This window comes from Aythya marila, assembly GCF_965140915.1.
Source record: "Aythya marila genome assembly, chromosome: 1".
Classification (NCBI taxonomy): domain Eukaryota; kingdom Metazoa; phylum Chordata; class Aves; order Anseriformes; family Anatidae; genus Aythya; species Aythya marila.
The window spans coordinates 21,478,045-21,500,387 of record NC_139042.1 but is presented as its reverse complement, the minus strand read 5'-3'; the positions used below and the strand labels follow the sequence as shown (position 1 = coordinate 21,500,387).

Here is a 22,343-nt window from a genome sequence, read left to right as displayed (position 1 = left end):
TTAATGCCTAGCAGATTAATGCCCTGTCAAATTTGCATATAATGAAGGCGGCCCGTAACCCATTGCTGAAGTGTGCATCCCCGCGTGCCTGCCCCAGATAACAGGACCTTTCCGTATCAACGGGGAGCCAAAAGCAGGTTCTGTAATTCCCCTTTTCTGTGTTTAACAAAACTAACGCTGCACCTGCAGAGTTATCAGGTGGTTACGGGTACAGGAATGATTATGCAAATGGCATTATGCAATTTTAGCGACTGATCTACCACCACCTTTACCTGGCAAACGAACGGTGTTGTTCTGCCCTTTTAACTGGCTGACTTGGGCAGCGCTCATTATTTACAGCTTTGTCCAGATTTTTTCCACTGACACTGTTTTTGTGGAACGCCTCCATTTAAAACTGCACAGCTTTCCATTGTTTCTGAGAGGATGCCTTCTGCCTGTGGAATATTCTGCCCCTCTCGTCCCAGTGAGCTGGGTTAAAAGCAAAGCACTTTTCATACAGGGTATGTCAGCCTGAATGCTCACCAGGAACCTTTCCTGGGCTCAGCTTAACTTCTGAGGCACAGCTTCATCAGTAATCAGTAATTTGTGCACTTTGTGAAATGCACTGTGCCTAGAAAACCCAGCCTGGAGAGGGCAATGAAGGTAGGAATCACCTCAGGGCACGTCCAGGTACAGACATTCAGGCCTATAAGTTGACAAACTCATTTTAAAAATCCAAGGGAAATAGCAGTAGCTTTGTTCACTAAGCAAAAATATCTCGACTGCCAATGAAAAGCTAATAACTTAATGTCATTGAAAATACCCAGATTTGGAAATTTTGCATGTATTTTTCTGTCTGTCCTGTGGTCAGTTTATAAATGGCTGGGGAGGCCTGTATGGGAAAGTGGAAAACTAGGATCTGGAGTGATGTGAGATGACAAATTTTGATATGAATTTAATGCAGAGAAGACTTGGACCTGCCTTTCCCTCCTCTTGAGCCAAGATCCCACAGCAAAGCCTTTGGCTTCAGTGAAATGCTACATTTTTTCCAAAATTCAATTTTCATTAAAACGAAAATTTTCCAAAGGGTCTACAATAAATACTTATAAAAATAATATAAGGAAACAGGGGGATAACCTCTATATACTTACTTAGACATTGGTTAGAGTTACTCTATATAAATCACTTTACTTGGCTTATGAATGTTTTTAGACATAATTAAAAGAAACCATTTACCTTTTAGAGCATCAGTTAATTATATTTCAAGCTTACAAAGTACAGTTGTTTTTCATTACCCACACATGTAACTGTAAAAGCAAAGCAAATGTTACTGTTATAGCCCAACATTCCTCTTCAAAGTTTACAAAAACAGGGTGAGCTAATGGAAAAATAACTACTAAATAAAGCACCAACTGGCCTGGTTCTAGGCCTACTTTTATTTTTTTTCCCCCTTTTTGGCTTTTTAATAAAAGATACCGCAATTTTTCCACTTCATTTTCACACAGACATGAAACAGCTAACAATAACTCTTATCTTTTTCAATAGCACGTTGAAACATATTGGTTGAGATGAATGACTATGAGATTTGGATGTTAAAAAATGTTCCACCTCTGTTGTTCTATTTCCTTCTAAACAAGTGGACAAACAAGAAGCTTGAGTTCCTGCAGGTATGCTAACTGCCTTACTTGTTAGGACCAGGCACAAATTTCATACTGCTTTGAACATGGAAAAACACTACAGAGCTGCAGATTAGTACATTAATTTTTTTTAAGATGGTTTTATGTTCAATTATACTTACCAAAGTTCTCATTAGAACATTTTGCAGAACACTTTTTGAAGGACTTCGATATAATGAATGCATCTGAGCTTTTGCAGTATGAAAAAATTCTATTCAGTCTCTCTACTACTACTACGTACATTTGTGAGTTACCTGATCATAGTGAATGTGGGAATAATTCAGTCCATTTCTGAGCAGAATTCTATGTGTTCATGCAGAGCTGGTTTCTGAATTTCTCATCAAAAACAATTACCTCCTGCTGCTCTTGACAGAAAAAAAAAAAATAAGATTCATTTCTTTTGGTTCCAGCATCTGTGTTTAATTTACATAAATAACTTATGGTCTGATACCATGTAAATAAAACTGGTATATAAATCCAAATAAATACAAAAATTGCTTAGAATGTAAAGACGTCTCAGCACAATTATAGTGTTTTAAAATTACTAACAAATAAATTCTTAGACTGCCACTCGAATATGTAATAGTTCTTTGAATTTCAAATGGACTGAGCTTGTTAGGACTGTAATTGCTTGAAGAAAATGTAAACATAAAAACCCCAATCCTGCATCAGAATGCAAAAGAGCACAACCTGAAAATCATTGGAGTCCTGCTGGTTTCTGAAGATATTCATAGCAAAATAAGGGTTTTTCACCATTTTCATTCATAATGCAAAATTCTGGATATGCCATTGGAGTAGATGACCCCCTGAGGTCCATTCCAATCTGACTTAAGCTGCGATTCTATGCTTCTATCACAAAGTAGTAGATTCTCTCAGAAGCCATCTTTCCTGGAGCTAAAAAAACCTTATTCCTGTTACCCTAGAGCATGCAGAAGAATGACAGAAGAGAATGGGAAGAAAGACTATTGGAATTAAACAAGAAGTTGATAGCACACTGTGGGTTCTGGAAGTCACCAAAATACCAAGTCTGGGAACACTCAATTTATACTGGACACCGAGATTTAGCCTAACTGTGAAAGGTTTGTTGGATATGCCTGCTGAGAGTAAACCTGATATAAAGATGAAAGACAGAGCATTGTAGGAATGGGTGAAATGCAAAACTCTGGATGATGAGTTTTCCTTATGTATCTCCTAGAAGAATCCAGTCTGAATTCTGGTTGGAACAGGAGGTGTAAAGGAAAGTGTGGATTGGTATGAATGCTTTGTTGTTGAAGGATGTCAACTTTTTAGTTTTTTATTTTTTTCCCTAGGATATAGTTATTTTATTTTATTTTATTTTATTTTATTTTATTTTATTTTATTTTATTTTATTTTATTTTATTTTATTTTAATTTTATTTTATTTCTTAAGATGTTGACATGGTGGACATGGTAGAGGAGCATCCACATTATGCATAATGAATTCAAGAGGAGGTTTTGTCCCTCATTTCAGACACACGAATTGCACCTACACAAAAGAGCAAAGTAAAGGAAAACATATCAAAATAAGTAAGATATAAAGCTGCAAGTTGTTTTACAATTCAGTTTGACAGAAAATAATGCACAGTGAAGTGTGGAGGCTACCACTGAGATTTCAGGAAGAAAAAACTTGGTGCCAATAATTCAGAAAGAATAAAATACTATAAATCATTATTTTCTGACAAGCCAGTTATCATAATTGATACTTTTCCATGTTCCAGATGCTACACAAAAAGCAAGCAATTGAGCATCAGGCAAGAACTCTCAATCTTTTGAAGGACTTTTATTTTATTAAGGCTGCCAGCCCTGAGATAACAGGAGAGCCCCGGTGAAGTGCTCAGCGCAGTATTTCTTTATTGTTCGTTTAGATTATAGCAGCACCTAACCTGAGAGCACAGCTCCATTGTGCTCGGCATGGTGCAGACATGTAATTAGGGAAAGACCCTGCAACAAAGAGATTTTAAGTGGGTGAAAAGATGAGAGGAGCGGCACGGAGGTGAAATGGTTTCTCCAAGTCCACAGGCCAAGGCAAAGCATGTAGGGGAAATTCAGGCCGTATGGATCAGAGCTCTTTGGGCCACTCTAACTCTTCCTCCCTGCTGCTCAAGCATTAATAAAAAGCCACGATCGGTGACTCGCAACGAGCAAATAACCTCGCTTTGGTGTGTCTGCGGCCTTCATCCACACAACTTTCTTTGTAGTTCTCCTCTCCAAGCTTCCTCTCACCCTGGGCCATCTGATGCCTGCTGTCTTCATGCAGCTTTTGAAATTATTGCTTTAAAGCCTGGAGGAGCACCTCAGAAGGAAAAAAATATATGGCATTTTTACATTTTTAAAAAGATGTTCTTATTCTGCTCACAGCTGAGTTTGGCCTGCAGCTCATGAGCAGAATAGTAAGTGGGAGTTTGTGTGTTTTTTTCCAGGCTGGTTTGTCAGGGTTGTAGCAAGTCATACCTTTTCTTGTTTGATTTTTGTTTGTTTGTTTGATTGATTGATGTTGTTGTTTTGTTTTGTTTTGTTTTGTTTTGTTTTGTTTTGTTTTGTTTTGTTTGCTGCAGGCAGGTCATGAGGAAGTCACCTCCTCAGTGGAGGTTGGCCTTGTTCATGGGTGGACCAAAGGGATAAAGCTCAGCCATCTGAGCCAGATCATGTCCCCGTCTCCAGCTTTGGGGATAGAGAGGGCCCCTACTCCCCTTCTTTTCTCCTCTATTCCTTTTCCAGTCTGTACAGTATGCCTCCAAAGTCCTCCTTTAGGACCAAGCACCACTCACTGGTGTCATCCTAATATACATGTAAATACTAGTGCCTGTGAGCTGAACAGACTTTCTCCAGAAGAATTCAGCCCACACTGAATGTTGTCTCTTGGTTCCCACTGTAACAATTCCCACTGTTCCTCCTATCTTTTACAACAAACCACACAATACTGAACAACAACATAAAAAAATATTGATACCCCCCAGCATGTCCCCTCTCCCTTGTCCTCGAAATGTCCTGGTTCCAGCAGTTCCTTCTCCTGTCTCTAAATCCCCCACTGCAGCACTCTCTCATCCCGTCATATCCCCTGCACAGCCCTCTGGCAAGGGACACTCTTGAACCGTGGTTGATCTGACGAGAGCTGGGTCGGACGAGGAGACCTCCAGAGGTCCCTTCCAGCCTAAATAACTCTGCAGAACCATGTGGGATAACTGGGCAGTCCATATACACACTCCGCCTGGTCAACTGGATGAACAAGATGCTAGTTTGAGGGTCTTTCCTCTGTTTAATCTCAAATTTTCACAAAACTTGTTAGAAATGTATATTTATACTTTTTACAAGTGTACAGTAGCTTTGAGGGGCCACCATCTCTTCAGCAAACTGGGCAGAAGTGTCCAAGAGATTAAAATTATACTGGGTGAACTTGTAGAAAAACAGATGGACAGGCAGATATGATGATCACATAATCTTTTTTTCCTTTAGAGTAACATGTTACAAAGAAACGAAAAAGAAAAATACAGTTTGTACTTAAGAATTCTTATCAGATTTAATTATATTCTGTCTTCAGATCTCTGTTCTTTACTTTGTAGCAAGATAAAACAAAAAATTGCAGTGATCTTATGAATTAATTTTGAAGAAAAGATAGATTGGCAGAAGATAAGCTAATATGTATAAACATGTGAAACACCCTACTGCTCTTATTCTTTCTATTTTTCTTCCATGGTTTTCAGAAAGATTTCGTCTTTCCTCCTCTTTGTATTCCAAGAAGCTGAACGAGGACTTCCTGATGGAGCTATCCACCGACTGCATTTTGTAGTTTGTGCTTGTTTACTAAATTGAAGAAAAAAACACCCACAAAACTCAAAGAACTATCATGATGTGCTGTACACTAAAATACCTTGAAGGGAGATGATCAAGACTGTTCTAAAGGGCATTTGACTTTTATCATCTGTAGAGGGAGATAAAAAAGAAAATAAGATTACCTTGGGGAAAAATAAATAAATAAATAAATAAAAATACAAAACCAGTCCATTGTAGTGCTTCTGATAAAGCACTTACTCTTGGCAAGTTAAATAATTGAAGAAAAAAAAAAAAAAAAAAAAAAAAAAGCAGCTCCTCTGTCCATAATGTGCATTTTTTTAACATTTACAAATTATTTTTGACTTAGCCAGGCAGGGAGCCTACTTTCAACCCTCAATTTGAAAATCATGGAGGCTTTATAAAGTCTTCCACCTGCATCTCTTTTTTGCATCACAGTTCTTTATCCTCTAAAGGATGAAAACCCGGGCATATAAAAACTTTGTTAAGCTGTCACCATCAATGGAGTAAAAAAAAATAATGGTTGACAAAGAAGAAACAAATTGCATCTTCGAATAAGTTTCCTTCATGCTCTTGTTAAAAGCTATAACCTCTGATGTTAACTAAATTTAACCCATTCTGACCCTTGCGGTGGCCCTTAACCTTTTCTTTATTCTGCTTCCTGTGGTTGCTGAAGAAAACTGGCCCAGTCCTTGGAAAAGCGCTCTCTGTTGCACACAAAGACCCAGCCTCGCTGCTAGTCTGTCAGGAGGGATAGAATAGACGGGGAGGTCAGCACCTGTGCTGAGAAGCAGGTGACAGGGAACTGCTTGGACCATTCTAGGGCAAGTTGTAATAGTTTCTACCCTTTAAATATCACACTGTAGTTTCGGGTATTCAAGGCAGCGAAGTTCACGTTTTCTTTGTGAATGCAGACTTTAAACAAATTAATCTATTGCTGTTCAACTGACTGTAAAATTAGTAGATTTACTGTTGCAAAAAAAAAAAAAAAAAGAAAAAAAAAAGAAAAAAAAAAAAAGAGAGAGAGAGAGAGCTTTCACTTCCACTTTAATAAGGTCACGGATGTGTCCTAGGCTGCCAACAAAAGCAGCTTTTAAAATCTTCGCAGCTGAACCCAGCAACTTGCAAAGGCTGCAGAACAATGTCTTAGATGTACAGTGGAAACTCCTCTCCCTACAGTCAAGATGTAAAACTAGGCATTTAAAAAACTTGCTACACTGGGAAGTTTTAACTTTAATTGTATCTCGCCACAGGGACACCCAGGCTTGCTTTATGATTACCATTTTAATAAATTCAGTCAGCCTCCCTTTTCAGGGAGAAAAAAAAACAGTTCCTTGCCTGGCTTCAGTTAATCAGTCTAAGCAATTTACTGTCAGAGCACACATCTTCAAAAGATTTATTTTAATTCACATAACAGAGGCAGATTTCTGAAACCAAACAAAACCTCAGCTCTTTTGGCTATCCTGTGCAGGGCTCAGTTAGCAGTGACCATTTATGATTCAACACAAGTTTTGTTTTTTGCCTTAATTTTTTGCTGTCTCTTGTAAGAATCAGAATAGAGAAGAGTGTGTATTAAACAGCTTTCAAAAACTGGGGATGAAAAAGGAGTAAATGAACTACTGGAGAACCCAGGAATCTGTACCTGCGACTTTCCCAGAATGTCTGTATCCTTTAAATATGCATTTACTCCAACGTGTTCTGCAGCATAAGGCAGGGCTCAGCTCAGCACAAGGGAGTTTTTCCTTCAAGTTACATGTATATGAGAAAAATGTTTATGAATACTAACAGGAAAATATATACTAAGGAGCACATAGGGGCAGGTACAGCCCCTCTGCAAAACAGGGCTGCAGAGCCATGTGGTCTTGGCTGTAGTGAAGCAGGAAGGTGGAGGCAAGCTGTGCCAGCTGATGCCTGAGAGTAGGACAGAGGAGAAGAAAAACACAATCTCTGAGACTTTCCCAAAGCTTCCCCACCAAAATGCCCTATACAGGAGGGAATTATGCAGAAAAACAGGAAAACAGAGGTGCGCAGGGTGCAGATGCATGGTATTTTGGCAAGCACGGCTGTGCAGGAGGCTAATCACAGATTTAGTAATACGGCTTTGGAAAAACTGCTGTCCCACCCTCTGGAACTGCTCCATAACCAAGAGCCCCAGGCTTTGCATAAAACTAGCAGTATCAATAATAAATTCCTGATGATCTTGTTTGGCCCTTGAAATGTTTTGGACAAAGTATCGAGAATGAGAGCTCCAGCTTAGAAAGCAGCAAGATGCTCACCGTGTGCCACTGCAAGATCCGTCCTCTGCTCACAGCCAGCAGGGATGAGCCCCCTAGCAGACGCAGGGTGCTCCAGCAGCTCACTGCTTCCTTCCCAGAAATGAATGATGGAGTTTCAGTGGAAATAAGCACCAGAGCCTTGAGTGTCCAGGTGAGCACTGTCATCCAGCTAAGGGCATTCTCACTGCCAGCCATCACTAATAGCTAACTGTACGCTAAGCAAATGGCAACAGGGCCAGACCTACCCAAAAGACAGAAAGACTGGAGCCAGTTTTCCACATCCTCAGGGGACAGTCAAACCCTTGGTCCCCCAGAAATCAGTTCTGAGTGTGAAGAAAGCTTCCCAGCAGCATCTTGAGTCTTGCAAGAGCATGTTGATAGCACCCGTGCTGGTGCTGTTCATGAACCAGGGAAAGCAATCCCTCCCTCCACCACCCTTCCTCCTTCTCATTCACTTCCACTTTGAATTCTCTGTGCCATGAATTATCTGTGGTTTGGCATGAGGACGAGCAGAACAGGCCTTGATTTGGCACAAAAGAAGATAGAGTGACTTTGCTAACTAGTTTGGGAAACTAAATGTCAAATGGAAAAAAAAAAAAAAAAGAAAAAAAAAAAAAAAAGAAAAAAAAAGCCAGATGTAGATTTAAGAAGGAAAAAAAATCCACAAGTAAATAAATGACTAAGAATCTTGTTGGGGTAGGCAGAGGATGATGTGCATCAGACAAAACAGAAAGAAGAAAGTTATTATTTAATGAACTTATTCTGATAGCATCTTTCAGATAATTAAGACTGCAGTCCCAACTGTGATAGGCACTGTATAAAAACACAGCCCCTGGACTATTACAGGGTAAACAGACGAGACAAAGGACAAGGCGAGCGAGTACAATGAGCCCCCAGAAAGATCAAGTTAATTGAGAACAAACAGCATGAGAAGGCTGCACTATTTCTTGGCAGACTAAATTTAATTAGAAAGGCATGAAGTAAAACAAACATCAAGCTTAAACTTAACAGAATTAAATAAAGGGTAGAGAGGAGGAATGCAAATACTCCGCTCTGAAATATCTTGCCTTCATGCAGGTAGTTTTTATCACAGTGAGGAGGATTATTAACTTTATTGCTCCTACTAACATTGCTGAAAATTATCTGTATTGTGGGGACGGTTCTCAGAGAGGCAACAGGAGCTCCCTGCAGCCCAGGCCTCTGAACAGCTCTCCTCCAACACGTATTGTAGGGTCTGAGGATGAAAAATAGTATCTCCAGGATTTTTATCTGCCAAAACTTCACCTCACAGGCATTCAAATACCACACTTGATTTCCAGACCATCAAAAGACTCACATAAAACTTTCTTTTTTTCCCTCCTTATTGTGGAATTTTACACTCTCCACAACTGGGTACTGTATAATTTCAATTATTTGTTTCAAGAGCATCAAACCGAGATCTGGTTTTGTTAGGCACTCTACTGCTATACTGGATGGCAATCCCCATTCCCAAAATGCTCACAACTGTAAAGGCACAAAGAATGAACGAAATCCAGAAGTGAACTAAAGGACTAAAGGATGGAAAAAGGAGGAGCCGTTTGCACAGCACAGGTGAACCTACACATCTCAGCCCGGCTGTTAACACCGTCTACCACCTACATGGGTAATTCGGATAATGGCAGGTTTCCATAGCCATTACTGCAGACAAGGTGTTTAAATGAGAATATGGTAATGTGAGTGAATTTCTGATTTTGTGAATTGATTAGTGAAATTTTTTGGTTTCACAGACAATTCAGTCAGCCCCTTCTCACACCTCATTGCTCTCTGCAGCTGCCTGAAAGGAAGGTGTGGGGAGCTGGGGGTCAGCCTCTTCTCACAGGTAACCAGTGATAGGACCAGAGGGAATGGCCTCAAGCTGTGGCAGGAGAGGTTCAGGTTGGCAATGAGGAGACATTTCTGCTCAGAAAGAGCAGTCAGGCACTGGGACGGGTTGCCCAGGGAGGTGGTGGAGTCACCGTCCCTGGGGGTGTTCAAGGAGAGGTTGGACGTGGTGCTTGGGGACATGGTTTATTGGGTGACATTGGTAGTAAGGAGATGGTTGGACCAGGTGATCTTGGAGGGCTTTTCCAACCAAGGCACACAAAATGAAAAAAAAAAAAATAATCAATTTTCCTGCGAGCGGGCAGGGTGACGAGGCCTCCCTCAGAGCTGCTTCCGGCGGGCTCGAACCCACAGGGCTGAGGGGAGGGCGGGCAGGGGGCGGGCAGGCGCAGGCGTGGAGGGTGGAGGAAGAGGAAGAGGAGGAGGAGGAAGGGGAAGGGAAAGGGTGACGGGAAGGGGGAGGTGACCCCCGGGGTCCCGGCGGGCCGGGCCGCCAGGTAAGGGGTGCCCGTGGGGCCGGCACTGGGCTGCGGGTACCGGGCGCCGCGCACCGGGCCGCGCCGGTGCCGTTTTCCCCGAAAAGCGCCGTTTTCTCCCCAAAAAGCACCCTTCTCGGCAGGGTTTTGGCGGATCTCAACGGCAGACGGGGAAGAAAGGCACGGGCAGGCTGCCGGCAGAGCCTGGCCGGCGGCTCCCGGGGCTATAGGGCTGCTGCCCGGCTGTAGGGGCGGCTGGTGCGGGGGGGTGAAGCCTTGGGACGCGGGGTAAATGGGATTTATTTATTATTTATTATGATTTGTAACGCACCCAGGTGGTGCTGCTCCTCCGACAGCCTGCAGTGAGTGTCCTGCAGCTGCTCTGTGAAATTATCGTAATAATTGGGACCTTAGAGCAGCCTGACAGCACCCAGAGGGGGCTGCAGGAAAGCTGGGGAGGGATGCTGTCAGGGGTCGTAGCGGTAGGACGAGGGGGAATGGCTTTAAACTAAAAGAGGATAGATTTAGATTAGATATAAGGAGGAATTTCGTCCCTCAGAGGGTGGTGAGGCCCTGGCACAGGCTGACCAGAGAAGCTGTGGATGCCCCATCCCTGGAGGTGCTCAAGGCCAGGCTGGATGGGGCTCTGGGTGGTTTGTATTGGCTTTGCTGCGGTTGCTAAAATTGTAAGTCTGTTCCAGGCTGTGAAATTTCCCCATTTTTAGGCTAAGTTTGTTCCCAGGCAGGTCATTTTAGCTGTTCCTATTCCAAATATTGCTTATACTTACAAATAATGCCTTATGCTTGCTGAGTGTTTGCACCTTTCCACAGATACGTGTGTACAGACATACATATTTATGTATGCACATGGAAACACATCTACACGGTGATATACACATGCATATATATGCTCACAGAATGCAGTTACGTTCCTTCCTAGGCAAAAGAAGTCATGCTCTTCCCAGCTTACCAGGCAAAACACACTTGTTCCTGTATCATCTTCAGCATCCTTGCAGCATTTTAACCACAGAATACCAAACCTGCAGATCATACTCCACAGTGTGCTCTTTGCATCTAAAGTTTTTGCAGCTGTTAAGAGAGCAGATAACTTCTGAGGCCTGGAACAAAATGGGAGTAGTGGTCAGGTGCACCAAGATTGTCAGGGAGATTTCACAAACCAGGCAGGAATGGGGAAAAATGATCATGGAAGGCGTGTTCAAAGAACAGTTTCACTAGTTTTCAGATTTCAAGCACTGGTGTATTTTGAGGCTTGTTTTGAAAGCATGCAGCTCCATAAGTACCGTGCCAGGATAGATGCCTGTAAAAATGCATTTAAATTTTGTTTATGGGGATCCTAGGCATATGAATTTGTTGCTTATCTTCTGTTCCGTGTATTGCAGAGAAGTCTTCCTTGTGCTTTTCAATTTTTCCCTCTTTCCTGCGAGCTTTTTTCAACATCATTCAGGAAGAAAAATCTCAGTATCAGGGTTTTTACTAGGTGGTTCTGATGAAATGTCTACAGCAAACTGCACTTTCCAAACAAACAACTCATGCTGCTTAGATGCATCTATTCTGTATGTAAGAAATCTAAAAGTTTTGTTAACTGAAAAAAAATCAGCTCAGCTCATTATAAACAGGATTATGCCACACCAAATTTAGTGTTTTTGGAAAGGGCAATCGATACTTTAAATGCCTGATAAAATGGCATTTTGAAGTTCCAAACCCATACAAAACACAGCAGCAGAGTCAGGCCATAGATGTTGGGAAGGCTGAGTACTTAGGGTAAGTCTGAAGCAACGTGGCTTGAATAGTACTTTACATAGAGGAGTACCAGAAGCAAAAAGGAAGTCCTAGTGTTGCATGTTTCATGAAAAAAAAAAAATCTGGACTGAAAATACATAACTTTAAAAGTGTGACAAGCCTTTTTATTTGACAAAAACTTCTCCCTTGTAACCATTAGCTAATTTCTCTGCACAGACAAGAGCTGCGTCAGAGAAGAAAGGAACTAGTTGTTCTGGAGTCTTCAAAGCTTAAATGTTAAAATACTAAATATAACATCAATTCTACACATTCTGTTCCTTTGTAACATTTTCTCTCTGTTTTGAAGCTCCCTTTGTTATTGTAAAATTACTGTTGATTGCTTGTTCTGTGTAACAATGCAATACATCTTTTTCAGTGGTTTAATGGATGGCTGTTTAGTGGAGTTAGGTCTAATGACAAGTAGAAGAATCTGACTGATGAAGTTAACTTGTTTTTTTCTTCTTCCCTGCTTCCTCAGAATGACCACCTTTTGTGTGATGAAATTTTTATGTCATGCAACCAGAAATGAAAATGGATATGCAAAAAGATTCTTTGGTACTCTCCTGACACGGACAGCACAAAAGGGAGTCATTTCTCCATTCTGCATGGTGGTACCCGACCCTGGAAAGACAACAGTGTTCGGACTTGCTCAGCCGTTTTGTACAGCTGAAAAATCTCACAGAGAACCAAAACAGAAAGCAGCGTTTGGAAGTGTTGGGCGAAGAATTCCGTATCGGATTTTGCACGTCCTCAACCAGGACGGAGAGAGCTTAGGAAATATGCACCGAGCGGATGCACTCAGACTTATGGATCAGCATGGCCTGAAACTCGTTCTGCTTCGTGAGAACGTCGAACCTCCTGTGTACAGGCTAATGAGTGGGCAGCAGATTCATGAAGAGCAGCTTAAGCGTGCAGAGAAGAAAAAAGCAAGTTCAAAAGCAGGTACGTATACTGTTAATGTTACAACAATGAACACTGAAACATGCTGTACTAAAAGTGGTTTCAGCAGATTAAATCCTCTTACTTGCAGTTGTGTAAATCCAAAGCCATGCCACTGCAGTCCGTGCTATTAAGGATTTGCACTAGTGAAAATAAAATTTTGGATTAGTATTGTCTTCTCCAGAGAAGCCTTCTATTGCTTTCTCAGGATTTACTATTTTGGCATCAGCTGATTTTTTGTTTGTTTGTTTTATTTCAATATCTATTATTAATACAACTAGATTCTGGTTTTGTAAGACTCGCTGAATTTCTGTTCTTAATTAAGGCATAAATGACAGTTTGTAAAAACTATGTGCACCAGATACACAAATTTAGTTTCATCACCAGGAATTGCGAAACTTTCTCTTCCTGGCCTGCTTCTAGGAGGAGAAAGTCTGGAGCCCGTTCATTTACGGAATAACAGAACAACTTTTTTAGTCTTGAACACTTTGGAAACTTTTGTATCTTAAGTTCGTCTGCTCCAGCAGTTTAACAAACTGAGTTTGGGAAGTTTTAGAAAAAATATCTGACTTTGTCTTTTGTTACCCTCAGGTTAAAGAAGGGATTTGTGCTTTGGTAGTGATTGCTGTGGTAGTGATTTTTTTTTGTTCCAAAAGGTACAGAAAGATTATTCACATAGTAACTATTTTGCAGAATCCTTAAGGAGGAAGAGACCAACTTGTTTAAATGTATTACAAGGTCTTGTACTTCCACTTTAATATCATACTTTACCGTGTAAGAAAATGGGCTTGAGATGAATAGGTGCCTAGTTTTAAGGCTTTCACACTCAGCTACATCACGAGCAAACTATAGGAATTTGTACACTTAAAGTCCAGATCCAGTGCTTACCTATTTGTCTGGTAGGCCTGCACTGTGGGTGGTACGAACAAAATTGCAGTTGAAATAAAAACACTTGAGAATGTTCTGACCCTGAAGAGACATTCCTGTGTGCCCCAAACATGCAGCCACTTTCTGTGTTACAGCAGTGAGTGTGAGGTAACAGTTTAACCACCACCACCAAGGGTGAATTCTGACACAAGGAGACTGGGTAATCTATGAGAAATCAACACGGGGAAGGGAGTTAAGCAAACCACCACAGGTTATTGAAAGAAAGCAATGCAGGTTTGTCATGCTACACCAACACAATCTTAGTTCTGTTTTAAACAGGGCTAGTTCAGAAGGAGTTATCCTTTTCTTCAGCTATTGCTAAGAACGACTTGGAGACCAAGACTAAGCAGATAGCACACTGGATTGAAAAGAAGTACCACGTTAAAGTTACCATCCGCCAAGCCAAAGACAGCAATACAGACATGGTAAGTGGACGGTTTCATTACACAGGTGTACTGGTATTAAGTTCCCCTCTACAGGGCTGCTTTCTTCTTTTAACGTATCGTTCACTGCTAAAGTAAGTGTAGGTCCCATGAAAGCAGTGGTTGCTATGTCTGTTCAAACACTGCAGTCCTGTATACACAATTCTAGTACTACGCTTTACACAGAATCACAGAATTTCTAGGTTGGAAGAGACCTCAAGATCATCGAGTCCAACCTCTGACCTAACACTAACAGCCCTCCACTAAACCACATCCCTAAGCTCTACATCTAAACGTCTTTTGAAGACTTCCAGGGATGGTGACTCCACCACTTCCCTGGGCAGCCTGTTCCAATGCCTCACAACCCTTTCAGTGAAGAAGTTCTTCCTAACATCTAACCTAAAACTCCCCTGGCTCAACTTAAGCCCATTCCCCCTCGTCCTGTCACCAGGCACGTGGGAGAACAGACCAACCCCCACCTCGCTACAGCCTCCCTTGAGGTACCCATAGAGAGCGATAAGGTCGCCCCTGAGCCTCCTCTTCTCCAGGCTGAACAAGCCCAGCTCCCTCAGCCGCTCCTCGTAGGACTTGTTCTCCAGGCCCCTCACCAGCTTCGTCGCCCTTCTCTGCACCCGCTCAAGCACCTCGATGTCCTGCTTGTAGCGAGGGGCCCAAAACTGAACACAGTACTCAAGGTGCAGCCTCACCAGAGCTGAGTACAGAGGGACAATCACCTCCCTAGCCCTGCTGGTCACACTGTTTCTGATATTCTTTGTTAAGAATTCTTTGTTAAGAATGCCAGTATAATATTGGTCTTGACAGCAGAATTTAAGCAGTTCCTATTTCTTTTCAGCACTACCTTAACTGGGCTGGTAAAACTCCCATCTATACCTTAAGCCAGCTCACATACTGAGATATTTTGCAGTAAGGTTTTTAATAGATTCTATTTTAGCTGGATTATTTCAATAATCAAACTGCTCTTCTGAAGACTCATATGTGCATCCTGTGGCTAAGTTTAGTTTTCCATTGCTGTGTTCAAAGCTACTGGAATGGCAATCGAGTAGTATAACTGCAGAGCCTTCAGATTTGTCACCTGCACAAATGGCTTTTTTCCAAAGACTTTTTTTTTTCCTTTTAACGTGTGCAATGAATTTGTAAATTGCTGGAAAAAAAAAAAAAAGTGATGCCACTTCACTCAAAAGGAGCAAAACATTTTTGTAGGAAGCTGAATTTACAGGGAAAGGGTATCATGTGGAAGAATTGGATAGGGGAGGGAACACTTCATGGCAGTCCACATTTAGGTTTTCCTTAAATTTAAATACTTAACTATGAACTGAGAGTTCATCTTGATAAATTAAACTGCTCAGACTAGGGCTAACAAAACAGTCTGAAATGTTTTTCTACCCGTGTTTGTGCATTTTACCCAATTTCTCCCCTTCTTTTCAGTTCATCCTTTTTGATCGGATTTTGGAGACTGTGTCTGACAAAGCCACTTACCTTTCCAAGCCAAAAGCTATTAAAGAAGGAACAGGTACCTGTATTTTGAGACAAATGTCTGACAAAGAGTTGCAAGCACACCAGAAGGCGGAAAAGCAGAAAAACAGTACAGTAAACCAAGATGGAAATGAAGATCAGAAGTCAAGTGGGGTGTCTCAGTGACTTTATGAAGAGGTATAAACAATATTAATTTCTTATTTAAAAAAAAAATAATAATAATAAAGTGTTTTTTGTTGAGCTTTGCACTGGTCATTCCACGAAGAAAACTGTCTCAATTAACCTTTACTGCAGAGTCAGAATTTCAACAGTTGGTATTTCATTTTCCATGGGTTTATCCACTGTCTTGCTCTCTGTCACAGCCACACCTTTTCCTGGCTGCGTTTTAGGAGGAATGTATCCGCTCAGACGAGAGGCTAAGCTCCTCTTAGGACGAGAACGCTTTGTCTGGCAGAAATAAATACAGAATTAGCAACATATATATGGTGCCAAGACTAATGATGGAGGTAGAAGAAAAAACAATGAAAAGGCTAGCACTACTTCTAAAGGAACTTCCAAAAGGTCAAGAATCCCTCAAATTAAATAGATAGCTGACCTGTTTTCCCACTTGAAATCACATTCTAAAATACTTAATATTAACCCTCCTCTGTGAGGTGGCAGGATATGGATGAGAGGATTTCTTTAAGAGTACAACTTACTTTTAATTTCAGCTTTCTCTTTTCAGGATCGTGGTCAACCATGTGCCTTGCTAGGCTCTGCTACAGTTGCAAAGGAAAAAGAAAGTTTAATTTCAGATCATGTAATTCAGATTAGGGCAGTGTAAAGATACATACCTTCACTGCAAACACTTTTCCGCAGCCTGGATGATCACAAGAGAATGGCTTTTTTTCCTCATGAAATGAGAGAATATGGCTTTGAAGGTTAAATAAAGTTGTGTAAGTTCTCCCACATCCTTCTCTTGGGCAGCGGCAGACTTCCCTCTCCACAGCATGTGTTTTTTGATGCTGCTTGAGGTAGTCTTTGCGTTTAAAAGTTTTTGAACACTCACTGCAAACTATTGGCTCTGAGGAGGAGTAGAGGGGAAAGACATAGAAGCAGAATATAAGTTGACAGCCTCTTGCAGGAGCTTAGAATTAAACTATAGAATCAAACCTCTACCACTAAGCTAAAACTCATATGAAGTAGGGAACTCAGATCACCACAACATGAGTTATCTAGATCCCAAATCCAACATTATACAAATCCTCATTAACTGGATCACAAAGCAAAGTTAGCATACTGAGCAACACTTCCATCAGTTAAAGGTCTAGCCAGACTAATAACATTCTACCAAGAGAGTGCTAGTGAACAAGTTCGTCTAGGTACAATGACGAGGGGGCAAGTTAAACAAGGACTAATTTTCAGATGAGCGCTTTGTTTCCTAATTATTCAAAAGTAATTTTGGTTTACTGAAGCATTTGGAGTTTACCTGTATGACTTTCTTTATTATGTTTCAGAAGCTCAGTCCACGTTTTTCCAATATATGAGCAGTTTTCTTTCTTGCATGCATAGCCTGTTCGAGACAACAGCTGTTTACAATCACAAAGGGTCTGGCAAACAATCCACTTTGGTAAGGGCAAACTCCACCCTTAGTGTTTGAAAATCAGAGGCAAACATTCTTCATCTCCTCCCATACTGCACGGCAGGACAGAAGGCCACAGACACAAGTTGTTCAGAGAGGCTGTGGAATCCTGCCCTTGCAGAAACCTGACTGGATGCAGCCCTGAGCAAGCTGGTCTAACCAAGCGTGGATTTGGACCAGATAACTTCCAGAGGTCTTTTCCAATTTAAAGAACTTCATGAAGCTCTACCGTTTCTTGTCTTCAGAAAGACTACTTTCTCATCAGCCATACACTTTCATTCAGGTATATAGCTGTAATAATGTATTTCCATATAAATACTTGTATTGAGTATTAAAAAACAGAAGAACTTTACCATATAGTAATACTCAAGCCTAAAGAGACCATCGTGTTATCAGACAGGATGGCTTTTAAATGAACCACAGAAAGCCAATACTGTTCTTTGACTGGAAAGGTCAAAGAACTGTAAGCAAATCCCTGCCTTAAGAAAGGAATGCAGTACAAGTCATAGCTTCTTGGATATTCTTCCTAGCCACAGTTTTTTACTAGCACTGGAAAGCAAGTTAGCTGACAGGAGTACTAAAAGAATAGATAGTAGTGTAGCAGAATTAGCTCTAGCACCTGTATGACCACCTCCTGACAATTCCACTTAATACCTTTCACATAAATACATTAATAACTTTAAATATGCAAGCCCGTGTGGTTTTACCAAGGTTACATGAGAAATTTGTGGCAGAACTGGGAATTGTTCCTAACCAATAGGATCAAAACAGGCTAGTGGCTTAACCATTAGCCTATACCTTCTCTCCAGGAGATGGGTTATTGACAAGGAAGCATAACAGGAGAAAATAAATAACTGAAAGGCATCCTGAGCTCAGTTCAGCCTGCCACCAGTACATCACAACTGAATGCTGCAGCGTCCTGCAATTGTAGCCCTGCTGACCATTCAGAACAGGTATTCTTACTTTGTCTGTCTGGATCACTAGGCCCAGAGTACTTTTACATCCGTGCATACCATCCACACCAGAAAAAGTCCTTTTTGTTCTGCTAAAGCATAATAGCAGCAAGAGGAAAAACTGGATTACCTTCATGTATCTTCTCGTGCCGTTTTAGTCTACTTGGAGTAGAAAAGCTCTTTCCACATCCTTCATGACTACATCTAGGTATAAAGTATGCTGGTTTAATTTCTTGCACTGCATCCACGTATTTTTTGTTAAGTCAGGCACAAAGTGTGCCAAATAACCCAAGTTTCCCCTTGCCCAGAGATTTGTTCCATTTCCCCCCTTGTAAAAGTAAATTACATACAGCTTCCCTTGTATACAGCAAATTAAGCTTTAGCTAAAGAATCAAGCTTCATATCCTTCATACTCCAGCTCTCCAAATATAGAGATAGGAAGTGGAAGGTTTAAGAGATTTGTACAAATCTAGCAGTCAGGGCAGTAGCAGAGCAGCAACAGCATATTGTACTGGTGACCCAGCCACACTACTGCACTTAAGTGGAACACTCCTGTGAAGTGTGTCCCACTTGTAAGAAACACAAGATTCTTTCAGCGGATTTGTACCAACGTGTGATGTAAATAATGGAGTTGCAATGCAGTGTCTCAGACTGGTGTCCAAGGCTCTCACCTTTTTTTAAGCCACTGCTCAGTTCAGCGTTAGCCAAGTTCCTACTTTTCACTGGAAAACAGAGGTAACTGCATTTTTCATTACCGTGCAATATTTTATGTTTGTGTGTCAGACTGTGTGAATTCAAGACTAGTTTGTTTTTCCTGTGAACCTGTAATAAATACTAACATAATACATGGAAAGTTGAAGTTACAGTGCACCATGATGGCTGCTCAAAGCAGACTACTGAGCAAACAACCAACACAAGAAACGTACTGGCAATCACACCTACATTCATGCAAGTTTTTTCAGGTATTAAACGCCACATCAATGAAAAGGTTGGGAGGAGGCACATGTTTTCATCTATATCATTTAAATGGAATTCTAAAGTTTATCAGTAAAATTATTCACCTACTTGAAGGGAGGTTCATTGGTGTGGTGACACTGGTGCACTTTAAGTTGCTGATGTTTCTTGAAAGACTTGTTACAGCCTTCAAAGTCGCACTATTTAGGAAATTAAGTTGTCATTAGAGGCCAAACAATGACAGAGCCCAGTCCACCTGTGTTTGCTGAAATCCCAACTGCAGTATTTGGACACATACAAGTTCTGCGTAATAACAAGTTCAAGAATCTCAATGGACATCCCACGAGGAGCTTGCTTAGCCTTTAGTTTTGCACACCAAAGGTAGTTACTCACCACATATTGCTTTTGCTGATTTTCATGCTTGCGTTGAATGTGTTTCTTCAGGTTTGATTTTGTCCCGAATTTCTGATTGCATCCATCAGCCGTGCACCTGCAAATGAACTAAATCATTATCACTCACAAGAGGAAGAACCACCAAAATTCATAGCCCAAACGTGAAAATTTGGCTTAAAGACATGAAAAGCCTGAGGTTGTCACCATTAAAAGCCACTGGCAAACATGGTAAGAGGGAAGGATTTTAGTTAAATATATAGGAATTTCTAAATCTTAGTCCATGGCATGCAGCTATTAATTGCTAAATCATATGGGTTGATTGCTTTTCCTTCATTTCCTCTCCCTTTGAGGCAGAGATCTGCCAACTCCCGTACCCCCCCCCCCCTCCCCCCGCCTCCCTCAGCATCCTCGTGCCTCAAAAACCCCAAAATCCCCCCAAAAACACCCTTGGTCCTTACTCAAAGGGCTTTTCCCCGCTGTGCGTGAGGAGGTGCCGAGCCCGGTGGAACTCCCTGGTGAAGCCCTTCCCGCAGCCTTCATGCCCGCAGACGTACGGCCTCTGCAAGACACCACCGGGGATGGCACCGGGGACGGGGACAGGGACGGCACCGGGACACCCCCCACCCCCCACCACCACCCACCCCCCACCACCACCCCCAGGGACCCGGCAGGGGGCTCCTCACCTCGCCCGTGTGCCGGCAGAGGTGCGCGTCCAGCCGCCAGCCCTTGCTGAAGGCGGCGTCGCAGCCGGGGAAGGAGCAGATGAACGGCCGGGTGCTGCTGGGGGAGGCGGCGGGCGCGCTCCCGATGCTGCTGCTGCCACCGGGCGGGGACGGGGACGGGCACGGGCACGGGGACGCGCCCGCCGCCGCCGCCGCTCCCTCCACAGCCATGCGGGGGGGTCACGTGAGCGCGCCGCCGCGGCCGGGCGACGAAATGGCCGCGGCGCCGCGCGCGTGCGCGATCTGTCACTAGGGCGGGCGGGCGGGGGAAGCCATGAGGGGGGCTCACAGAGAGGGGCAGTCCCCTCTGCTGCACTCTTCCCACCAACTGCCCTTAATTTAGGTATTTTCAGCCCAAACGGAGGTGTCTCCGCTGTCCAGGACCCCATGGTGCCAGTGGCTTGTCGCCCCTGTCCCCACTCAGCCCGAGGTCACCCCTTCAGGAATCTGTGGGGCCGCACGGAGCTGGGGGGTTCTGAGACCTTGCGAAGCCATTTTCACATTTCCTAACTTGTGCAAAATGAATCGTCTGCTCTGATATGTATTATTGGAGCCACCACCTGTGCTTTACTTCAGGAGGCGCGCCATGTCAGATACACCCCTACCCACCAAGTGTGAGGGACAAGGGGCAAAGAACCAAGACAGGGTAGTGACAAGGGAACCCACCTGGGGGGAAAAACTCCCAGTCATTGAATCATTCAGGTTGGACAAACCCTCCAAGATGATCTGATCCAACCATCCCCCTACCACCAGTGTCACCCACCAAACCATGTCCCCAAGCACCACGTCCAACCTCTCCTTGAACACCCCCAGGGACGGTGACTCCACCACCTCCCTGGGCAACCCGTCCCAGTGCCTGACTGCTCTTTCTGACAGAAATGTCTCCTCATTTCCAGCCTGAACCTCCCCTGGTGCAACTTGAGTCTTATCACTAGTTGAGGGAAGCTGCTGGGCAGAGCAAGCAGTCCCTGCCCAAATCCCCACAGCCCTGAGGGACCTCTCTGAGCCTGGTCACCTGCCACAGGATTGAGCAGAGGGCTGAATCTATCAGTCAGACCCTCACAAAGCAATGGCAAGAAATGCAGCTTATTTTCACCTTGTTTTGGGAAGGGAAGTCAGTCTGAAAACATCTCAGTTTTTAATAAGTACTAGCCCAAACACTTGGAAGTAAAAGCTGACACCTTTTTTTTTTTTTTTTTTTTTTTTTTGGTCTCAGGTTTACAATGAAAAAATTGAAAAAAAAAGTTACAAATCTTCCTTTTTGAGACTTTGCCTGTTAAAACATGCTATTACTTCAGTCTAACACACATGAAGAAATAACATGCAAGGAAGAAAATGTCTACTTTGGAAAATGTCACTACTGGCTACACAGAAAGCAAATATTCATCACGTTGTGGGTGGCTTTTGTTTGTTTCTTTGTTTGTTTTTTTGTTGCTGTTTTTTTCCTACATAATACTTTACAGCATTTTGTGAGCAATACATATACATTAGGCTTTGAAACACAGTCCTTGGCCAGCTCTTTCTGGGGGGCTGGTCACCCCAGTTAGAGATTTCAGCAGAGTCCTCTGGGAATTTTCATCCTATTTTGGATATATGTAAAGAGAAAGATGCCAGTCCTGAGGGATTTTCACTGTGTTATGCTGTTTATGTTTTCTGAGGTGACTACACAGGGAGGATTTTGAAGAGTCCTTCAGAAGAGCTGGAAAGAGCAGTGGATTCCCACTGAGGTTTGATCTCACATGTCGGAGAGATCTTATACAGTTCCCAGCTTTGGAGACTTCTAATAGGTAAAAAAGTGCAGTGGAGAAAAGAACACCTGAAGATGCAAATTTCCAACACGAGGACCACTTTTCCACTGATAAATTTTAATAATCTGGAAGCTGAAAAGATGCAAAACCAACCAAAGAAAGAAAAACAAACAGAATTGAGGTTTTTCCCCTCAAGAAAAAAACATCACACAACTCCCTTTCCCACACACACACACAACCCAGAGGGTAGTAATCCCTCAGACTGATTAAAACTATTCCTCTAAGCCATCACAA

General features: G+C 42.4%; 2 protein-coding genes across 2 annotated transcripts; one reads left to right on the top strand and one right to left on the bottom strand.

The window, feature by feature from the left end:
• Positions 1-10,037: 10,037 nt before the first annotated feature.
• MTIF3 (mitochondrial translational initiation factor 3) lies at positions 10,038-15,898 on the top strand. Its single transcript, XM_082777605.1, has 4 exons — positions 10,038-10,097; positions 12,355-12,818; positions 14,022-14,167; positions 15,611-15,898. Exons 2-4 carry the CDS (start codon positions 12,356-12,358, stop codon positions 15,821-15,823), a joined length of 822 nt encoding a protein of 273 aa, XP_082633731.1. The 5' UTR covers positions 10,038-10,097; position 12,355; the 3' UTR covers positions 15,824-15,898.
• On the bottom strand, positions 15,815-20,472 carry GTF3A (general transcription factor IIIA; the record flags this gene model as incomplete). Its single annotated transcript, XM_082751642.1, has 9 exons — positions 15,815-16,105; positions 16,357-16,416; positions 16,492-16,721; positions 17,127-17,210; positions 18,363-18,436; positions 19,298-19,386; positions 19,580-19,676; positions 20,038-20,138; positions 20,263-20,472. 9 exons carry the CDS (start codon positions 20,470-20,472, stop codon positions 15,944-15,946), a joined length of 1,107 nt encoding a protein of 368 aa, XP_082607768.1. The 3' UTR covers positions 15,815-15,943.
• Between the last annotated feature and the right edge of the window lie 1,871 nt (positions 20,473-22,343).

Coding starts and splice junctions, on each gene's coding strand:
- MTIF3 (XM_082777605.1), top strand. CDS start 12,356: ATGACCACCTTTTGTGTGATGAAATTTTTATGTCATGCAACCAGAAAT. Junction 12,819..14,021: donor AAAAGCAAGTTCAAAAGCAG/GTACGTATACTG, acceptor TGTTTTAAACAG/GGCTAGTTCAGAAGGAGTTA. Junction 14,168..15,610: donor AAGACAGCAATACAGACATG/GTAAGTGGACGG, acceptor CCTTCTTTTCAG/TTCATCCTTTTTGATCGGAT.